At 37.0% G+C, this 9981-nt stretch overlaps 1 protein-coding gene across 3 annotated transcripts in view; it reads left to right on the forward strand.

Moving 5' to 3' along the window:
• The window catches only part of LOC144973229 (serine protease hepsin-like), a 16941-nt gene extending 6960 nt beyond the window's left edge, over positions 1-9981 (forward strand). For all 3 annotated transcript variants that reach the window (XM_078915400.1, XM_078915402.1, XM_078915403.1), the window contains exons 3-9: positions 358-485; positions 2666-2751; positions 3057-3144; positions 5237-5420; positions 7450-7598; positions 8276-8330; positions 9094-9981. In XM_078915400.1, the coding sequence (XP_078771526.1) occupies positions 358-485; positions 2666-2751; positions 3057-3144; positions 5237-5420; positions 7450-7598; positions 8276-8330; positions 9094-9221 (818 nt within the window). In that variant the 3' untranslated portion in view covers positions 9222-9981. The remainder of the gene's footprint in view (positions 1-357; positions 486-2665; positions 2752-3056; positions 3145-5236; positions 5421-7449; positions 7599-8275; positions 8331-9093) is intronic.

Genomic DNA, 9981 nt, shown 5'->3' on the forward strand with positions numbered 1-9981 from the left:
GGAAAAAATAACGATGTGTTGAATTGTAAGCCTCAATTTAATAGGCGAAGAAATTGCGGGCTTCTTACTATATATATAAAGTTGAATCTGGCTTGCTCGAAATATATCTTTTGGTTCTTCTTGGCATTTCTGTAGTGTGATGTTTTTTTTTATATGGTGGGTTGCTGGCCCAACACACAATCCTCTCCAACTTCTTATCCGGGACTTAGGACAAGGCAATGGCTGGGTCAGCTATGTGTAATGTCGTTGTAATTAAAATACATTTTCTTCCTCACTATTTCCTCCTCCCCCCCCCCCTTTCCCCCTATATTTCTCTTCTTTTATTTTCTATTTTTTCTTCTTCTTCACCCATCTCAGAAAAATCAAGTGGCTTTCTTTTGCCTTGCCGTAAATCCATTTTCCCATGTGGTCGTCCCGCCATTAACCCAGATGGCCAGAAAATCATAGGTGGGAGACCGGCACAGAGAGGGTCGTGGCCTTGGTTGGTAAGTTTTGATCACAAACAGTCAGAAATTAAAGTAGAATTTAATTAATGTGTGACCGTCTGCAATAATCTGATATTTTGCCAGGATATGATATCAAGTAAAGGGTTATTTAGGACCACTGACCTTTGAATACCCTGTGTATTTAAATTTAACCATAAATAAACCTGGAATTGATTATTTCTTTATCAAGCATTATTTTTTATATCTGATTACAGAAGCATTTTTCATTTCGTACTTGATACTGATCCAAAGTTTTAAAGTTCTGTTAATTAAAAAATATGAAATTCCCCCTATTCTAGTTTTGTGTTTGTCAATAAAGATTTTAAACCGGTTTCTCCTGGTAATTTTTGTACTCGAAAATGAAAAAAAAAATCAGAAGAATCCAAATCAACCTCATGATGGACTAAATCATATAGTTGATGAAGAACATTTAGTTAAAAGCCTAATTAATTATTTTTTAAAAAGAAAAGAAAAATGTAGAGCATTTATATAGTGCAATATCTATCCGAAGGAGAGAGTCGTACCACAAGACCACAGTAGGACGATTTACAAATCTTTTTTATAAGTTGAAGAAACAAAACTCACTGTCCTAAATTAATGAATTCATTAAAACTCAAATTATAGAGGTAAAGCTGAAAATGAAATAAGAAGCATCAAGTTCATCCCGAAATACGAGGGTCACTAGAAAAGTTACCGGAATCGGGTATAAGGCTATTACCATCAAATTATTACAGCTTCTTAAGGTACTCTCCCTGAGCTTGGATGCAAAGTTTCATCATCTTAAACCAAAAATCAAAGCAATTTTGCCGCATTTCCGGTGTGTGGCTGAATTTCCATCTCCAAATCCCTTATAACATCTTCAGGTTTCACAAATTTAATCTCACGGAGCTTTTCCTTGACAAATGGGAACATAATCAAATCATGGGGGACCAGGTCGGGAGAATATGGAGGGTGGGTTAGGATTTGAACGTGGCTTTCAGTCAAGAACTGCATTGTTGCAATGGCTGCGTGAGCACTGGCTTTGCCATTGTGTCATAGCAACTCCTTTGGACGCAGTTTTCTCCATTTCTCTACAGCTGTCGGTATACTAATCTGAGGTGACTGTGCGTCTGTCTTGGATGGTACTGTCGCGATGTAACCTTTTATATTAAAAAAGCTTGCCACCATTTTGCTTTCCAACGTTGCGAGACCGCTTGAATTTCAGAGGTGGAGTCTCACCAGAAAAGAGCCACACTCGAGATTGGCGCTTTGTTTCAGGGTCATACATATAAATCCACGATTCATCACCAGTCAAAATGTTTTCCACATTTCTAGATCGACCTTCATCGACCCGTTTAAGCGTAGTGGTGCAACAGTGAACACCTTGTGGACATTAAGGGATTTGTGCAGTTTGTTCCAGACACTAGGTGATGAAATGCCCAAGGAATGTCTAATCTCATGTTATGTAATACGTGCATCATTTTCAATCATAGCCTAGTGGGGCAGACACTGACTTCTCCGTTACAGCACATGCAGGTCGACCTTCAATTTTGGGAGATTGCCTACGTCTTTTACATTCACCAAATCAGAAATAAATATGGGATTTTGATGGAGCAGATTCCAAAATATTTAGGTCATTAATTTAAGCGCGAGTAAAAAGGAATAAAACGGGATTGTCAAAACGATCTATCTAGATTATGATTAAAAACACACGAGAAAAAGTAAGACAAAGGAGAATGGTTCAAATAAATGAAAATACCAAGAGCACACTATTAGCGTTCTTAGTTTGAGATCAATTGAAAGTCTCATCCAGACACAAGTACAGGATACGACTAAGAAAATACACTCAAAGGCTTACAAACCATGATATTCAAAGCAACACAAAACAAAAGACAAACAAAAAAGATTGCAGTTCAGAACTTATCAGAGAAATGATTTACAAGGGAAAAAAATCATCTCTCAAATTGAATACTGTTTCCCCCTGAGCCAAGAACTTTCTGCTTTAGTTCTACCTGAGTTTCTTGTTACAATACATTAAATCTCGCGGAATTTAGTGGTAAACGTCGTATCCAATTGCTAATGTCTGTGATAAACCGGGATAAAAAGCTGGCTCCATGGACCATATGACGCCGAAGGACTACAGCCTTTACCAATACAATAATATAATATAATATCTTTCTATCATATCAATTATTCTGCAGGTTCTTATAGTTCAGGATGGCTACGCCGTTTGTGGAGGGGCCATCATCAGTGAGAGAATCATCCTCACTGCCACACACTGCTTTATGTGAGATACCCATATTTAATTACACTATCATCTTCAATTGACAATTTTTAAAGGGAAAATAAAATACATATTAAAAAAGCAACAGAAATGAATTAAATTACAATACTCCGAATTTCCAATTTTTATGTGGCATTTAAACTATTAACGTTTGGTAAATATAATATGCTCTCGAGTAAGTCAGCTTTTTGTATTTGAAAGGGTAATAAAGGATTTTTGTTTCATTTTGAATAAAATATAACTTACAATCCATGTATTCCATTGGCGAGTAAGTTAGTGGACATGACCATAATTCGTTTATCTTTCAGGGGCAGAAGCAACGACATGTCACGTTGGAAAGTTGTTGCAGGCAAAACACGATTGGACAGGCATGAGAATGCACAGCAAATGATTGGTGTGAGTGAATTTAATTCATAAATCAACTTCTTCTTCTTTCAGCTTATCCCGCATTTTGCAGGGTTGCCATAATGAATCCCACATCTCCATGCATCTCGGTTCAGAGAACTATCTTCCTCCAGGCCCAGTTCTTTCATATCGTCCTTTACCTTTCCAACTATCTATTCTTTGGGCGTTCCCTTTTCCTCTTTCCCGCTAATTGTGTCAATACTCTCCTTCCCATGTACTCCCTCTCTCGTCTATTTACATGTCCAAACCATTTCAATCAATCTTCTCTCATCTTTATTGATACATTCTTCACTTCAGTTAACCTTCGAATTCGTTTAATTCTCACTTTTCTTGTCCAGTCAAGTGACCATCTTAACATCATCATTTTTGCCACCTCAATTTCTTTATCTTGTTTCTTTGTTGTAGCTACTGTCTTTAGTCCATATAACATTGCTGGCCTTACAACTGCAGTTTATAATTTCCCCTTCAGTTTTGAGGAAATTCGTTTGTCACACATAACTCCAGTTACCTTCCTCCAATTATTCTGCCTGCCTGTATCCTCCTCTTAACCTCAATCTCATTGCCCCCATCTCCTTATACAGTTGTTTCTATGTATTTGAATTGGTTTGTCTCTGGCACATCCTATTCTCCTATATTTATTGGTGGTCCTGCTCTCTGTTGTCCGATGCACAAATACTCTGTCCTCGATCTGTTTACTCTTAATCTCCCCCCCCCCCTTTTTTTCCAATACCCGTCTCCAGCCCTCCAGTTTCTTTTCCGCCTCAGCTTTTGTATCATTCAAAAGCACAACGTCACCCGCATACATCATGTTCAATGGTATTTATCGCCACAGACTAGGACTCTATGCCTCTCGCCGAATGGGTTCTGTTAGAATATCCATTACTATTGCAAACATCAGCGGGATGAGAGCAGATCCCTGGTGCAATCCAACTCTCACATTAAATGGATCAGTTGAGCCAACAGCTGTCCTTGCCACTGTTTTGTTTCCTTTGTGCATATCTTGGATAACTTTGATATATTTCTCTGTTACTCCCTTTGCTCTTAGACAGTACCCAATCATATGCTTTCTCCAAGTCAGTGAACTTTTATCAACACTTCTCTGTGGTCACGTTTAGAGCAAATATAGCATCCGTTGGACTTTTACTAGCAACAAATCCAAACTGTTCTTCACTTATGTCTTATCTTTTCTAATCCTCTAATCGATTACTCTTTCCCATATCTTCATTGTATGGCTCATTAACTTGATGCCCCCATGGTTGCCACATTCTGGAACAGCTTTTTTATTTTTGTATATGGGGATTCTTCTGGCATTTTCTCTTTCTGTATGATGTCGTTGAATAACCTTACCATGAAATTTAACCCTTCATTTCCAAGTGATTTCCAGACTTCTGCTGGTATCTCGTCTGGTCCAACTGCTTTCCCCCTTTCAATCTTGCGCACTGCATCCCCCACCTCGTTCTTGCTTATTTCATCTACTATCTTCTCTTTAGGTTGTATAACTGCACTTCTCCTCTCCCTGTCATTTTCTCTTTGTTCTTTTTTACTTTCTAATTGCTCATACATATCTTTGAATGTCTCGGACTTTGCCTTTGCAACGGCTCTTTGTGCATCTTTTATTGCCTTCTTATATTCATCTACTTTCATAGAATCCCTGTTTATCTCCATGATCTTCCTTGCTTCCCTCGTTTTCGTTATTGCTTTTTAAACCTCTTCATTCCTCCACCATGTTTCTTTTCCCACTTTTCATCTTCCCGAGCTGCAGTATCCCCCCCCCCCCACACACACTTATAAATAATTAAAAAGAAAATAAGACATTGATAAAGTAATGGCATCTACGAATGGGATAATAGACTTCATGTAATGGGGACAATCATTCAATGAAGGACAGTCTTAGTATAATTTTACATATTTTCATTAATATGCGACTATTTTTCTTCTTCGACATATTAGAATAGACCATTGGAATTGAGTTGTCTGACTCCAAGCAGTCAAAGAAATAATATATTTGGTGTAACATCTTCAAAAAAAGTTCATTATTTCAGCTTTCTGTTTTCCATTTTTTTCGGTGTCATCTTACATCTAGGTGAAAAAAATGATTCTACACAAAAACTATAATATTTCGACTCTGGAAAATGACATTGCCATCTTGGTCTTGAGTGGAGATCTGCCTTTCTCCACTCTCATCCAACCAATCTGTATTCCCACCGCCGATAAAGGTGTTACAACAGGAGAGATGTGCTTGATGGCAGGCTGGGGAGACACTAAAGGTACATTAATGTAACTTTATAAAGCGGATTTTTGCATTTCTTGAGCTCTACAAAATGTACAGTATGTTTTTTAAAAAATTATTATTGACGCATGTGCGGCTATGTGGTCTAGTGGTATGATACTCGCTTTCGGATCGGAAGGTCCTGGGTTCGAGCCTCGCTCGGCGCAAAGTTGAGTCCTTGGAAAAGACTCTTTACTCACATTCTCTCACCGTAATCAGGTGTAAAATGAGTACCTGACCGTTAACAGCGTTGTCTCTGTCCGAAAAATTGTAATATCGCCTAACAGGCGTCATGTCTCGTCCTACGTGTTAAGTGTTGCTGTTGGCCAGGGACCCCTTGTAAAGCGCTTTGAGCACGTTTAGTGGATATTGCGCTATATAAAACCTCATGTTTTTTTTTTGTTTTTGTTTTTTTAATTTCAGGTTTAAATAACTCTAAAACTATGTAAGATTTTATCAACGGTTTGTTTGCCATAGGTGCAGAATTTATTTAAGTTTTTATTGATATACGTTTTAACACTGTGTACCATTTGGTAGCTGAGCTATAACGTCATCGGTAGAAAAAGATCATTGTGTTTGTTTTTAATCATCGACACATTTCAGGTTTGAATAACTGAAGAACAACTGCAACGACACCAATTTGATTTTCAACACAGTAATCAAAATTTATTAAAGTTTTTTTCCCTGATATCTTACCTGTGATCGTGTGTTTGCACAATCGTCCAATTTAAAGCTCCACGTGCCCACCAACATTTTGAATGACAAACCGCAAGCGTCTCTCCCGTTCGTCCCACGTTTTTTGTAGCATGAGTAATGTGACAGAGCGGTTAGGCTTCTCTTATTTTGTCTTCAGATGACGCATGTCACATACTCTGGTCTTCACATATCCCTATAAAAATGTCAAGTGGGGTTAGATCAGGTAATCTTGGAGGCCAGGAAATTGAACCATCTCGGCCGATCCATCGGTCTGGGAACTGTTCATTTAAACACTCCCTCACATTTAAACTCCACTGAGGGGGAGCACCATCCTGTTTGGAAAAGATGTTAGGTTAAAGATAATGAAATTGAGGGACTCTGTATGATTCTAACATGATTCTAACATGATTCTAACATTTGTTGTTGTCACTGTCATGTCGTCAGAAAAGAAAGGATCGACCGCTCTTTCCTTGGTTAGTTCACACCGGACATTAACTTTTGGTGAGTTGCGATGACACTCCACTCGATAACTTCATTTGGGTTTTGTTTCCTCCAATGTCGAACATTGTGTTTGTATACATACCCGGAGACGTTAAAGTTTGCCTCATCTGAGAAGGCAATGTTTTCAATGGGTTGTATGTCAAGGTTCGAGAATCGTGTCGGACAAAGCCAAAATAAATTACGATTTATGTCAAAATTACCCTTTTCTACTGATGATGTCATAACTCAGCTACCAAAGGGCGCACAGTGCTAAACCTTACATCAATCAAAACTTGAATAAATTCTGCATAGATGGCAAAACCCAAAAAAATTTTTGATGAAATCTTACATATCTCTCGAGTTATTCAAACCTGAAATTTGTCTATAATTAAAAAAAAAAACAAAAAAAAAACAAAAACACAACGTACAACGTATTGGGCATCACGTATCATGGACCTATCACATGATCAGATATGTGGGATAAGCCCAATATGACTTACTTTGACTTAAGCCTCTTGGTTCCTTGTGGAACATAAGGCCACAACAGTACTCTTCCATCTGACTCAGTTTTTGGAGGTCTTTTTTTATCCGGGCCCAGGTTTGTCAGGCTGCATTCAACTCGGTCTCAATGCTTCGTCGCCATGTTTGCTTTGGTCGACCAACCCTCCTCTTTCCTTGGGGGCAGTCCAAAGCCTGCCTGGCGATGTTGCTTGCAGGTTTCCTGATTGTATGGCCAATCTGAGACATACCATGCGCATTACGAGTTTGAGATTGAACTCTTAGTAAGGTTACTTGCATATACCAAAACCACCTTTTCATTATAACCATTTTACGCTTTTTTCATGGGAAAGGAACTGGTGACCAATTGGGACTGAATCAAGTGGCCGTCCCTGTCATAGCTGATGATGTATGCTCCAAACATGAGTGGTACGGAGCAGAATTCCATGGCGAGAAGACATTCTGTGCTGGTTATGAAGAGGGAGGGAAGGATGCATGCCATGTAAGAAACACTTTGAAAGAATGCCGTCCAATGAAAGAATAGGACACTTCCGTTTTCATTCTGGCCAAGAAACATATAGTTTATTTATTGATATAAAATACCGATGCTGCCTGAAGCTCAAAGGAAAAAAAAAACGATATGTATAGAAATGTAAGCTTCAATTTATTGAACGAAGACAAATAATGTGGACGTTTCGGGTTTCCCCTTTATCAACAAAACACGATGAATTCGTTCTTAGTATTTCATTCATCGTGTTTTGTTGATAAAGGGGAAACCCGAAAGTCCACATAATCTGTCTTCGTTCAATTAATTGAAGCTTACATTTCTATACGTATCGTTATTTTTTCAAGGGTCACCTTAATCTCTCGATGATGATATCAAAAGAATTTTCATGATCAAAATGAAAACAAATAAATGTGTACACAAAAAAAAAAGCGTGAGCGGTATATATCTTGTATTGCTGATTAAATTATCAGAAGTAGAATAACTGATTTTTTAGTTGGTAGAATTGGAATTCTTTTATTAATAACTTGTACTAACAATTATTAAAAATTGATGAAGAAAAAAGCGAAAAGATGAGGTTGGTGATTTTAATAAAATGTATACATGTAATTATTAATGATTAACTAATTCAAAACGTTCATCCATACCAATAATTACTAATTATTGTGTTTTAGGGTGACAGTGGCGGGCCTCTAATCTGTAGAGACGGAAATAAATGGGTTATCCAGGGTAAGATTCTAATCGTCGTAAATATTATTACCTGTCAGCATTATTGAAAACTATTAGTCCCGTCTGTGTCCTGTAAATTGTGTCAAAATACTGTGAGAAAATAATATTCTGAGAATTTTTATTTTTATTAGACATGTTGGAATAAAATATCCACTCGATCACATTATTGTTCATCAGTAGATAATCTTCTATTATGTAAATGTCTATAAGCCAAGCTCTATTTTCCAGTCAAGAGAACACAACAAATGTAAAAGATCCCTATCAAGATATCTTAAATAAGAAATGTTGATATGTGCCTTTGATTGTCATGCAGGAGTAATACGTTTTTGCCAGACAGAAAACTTAAAGAAAAACAAGTTGTAATTACACCCATATAACTCAAAACGTTTTGCTTATCATTAAGTTATACGTCTTTGACGAAGCTAGCAGTGATTATGGGGATTGACACCTCCCCCCCCCCCCTTCCATCCCCCCAATGTTTACTTTCCAGACTCAAATTTCTTCATTTATAGCCAGATGCCAGATGCTTCCAATCTAGATTTTGACTTTCACAAATAAAATTTGAGTTTTAATGAATGCATAAATTGAAGAGTGTGAATGTTCCTTTTTTGACTCTATCCAAAAAGTTAAACTTCTTAATCCTGATAACTGTTGGCTTTAAACTCATTCTTTCTTTCCATCTGGTTCATTATGACATCATATCAGATTGACACTGTGGGTCACATTGTAAGTTTCCATTTTTCTTCTTTTTTTTTTCGGACAGGGATTGCCAGTTGGGGCATCGAGTGTGGAGTATACCGCTGGCCTGGAATCTATACGGAAGTCTCAAAGTTTGCCTCCTGGATCCAAGACCAAATTGATCAAGAAAAAATGGAACTTTGTGGTCTTTAAATCTCTGCACGAGGAAACCTTTTACTTCTGTTTTAGGGAAATTCCACTATCAAACACGTTATCAAACTCTTAAATTATTCCAGACTAGAATTAAATGGATGTTATAGAGTTAAAACGTGTGATTTTCATATACTCCGGAAATGATTAAACACTTAATAAAGCACTTCTTTATTATATCTGACTACTGCACGCTCTTCAAATAGGCTAAATAATTATGATAGACAGCACACGTATATTATAAAGTGCATCGTGTTGATTTTTAAAAAATTGAAGATAAATGCTGCATATTCTGAATAAATAAATGACACATATTATTATTTCAACCGTCACATTCAATTACTAAATTATATCCCTAATACTTCCTCCTGGTAGATTCAGAACTATTATTTTATATATTTCAATAGTTTTGTAGTTTGTTTTTAACAGTAATTCTTCTCCACACTGAACTTTGATTGTTCTTTCCTTAAGTTTAATATTCAGTAACAGGTTATGATCGCCAAGTATTAACCCTCTACAACAAGCTACACGATGGGTTGTTCACTGGATTGACTTTAAAAGCAATCATTGAATTATTTCGTCCAACATCACTTTCAAAATATTGTATCTATGAGACTATACCTAATCTTCGATTTTGTACACAATAACAAAAATATGTTCAAGTCGTTTGTCACAACAAAATACCACGATGAATAGTTAGATAAATGGGTAAAATAAGCACTGAGGATAAGCATTTTAGAGAAAATAAAGTTCTTAAAAAGAA

This window comes from Berghia stephanieae, chromosome 5 (assembly GCF_034508935.2).
Source record: "Berghia stephanieae isolate SIO BIC M18660-M18661 chromosome 5, UCSD_Bste_1.3, whole genome shotgun sequence".
Lineage (NCBI taxonomy): Eukaryota > Metazoa > Mollusca > Gastropoda > Nudibranchia > Aeolidiidae > Berghia > Berghia stephanieae.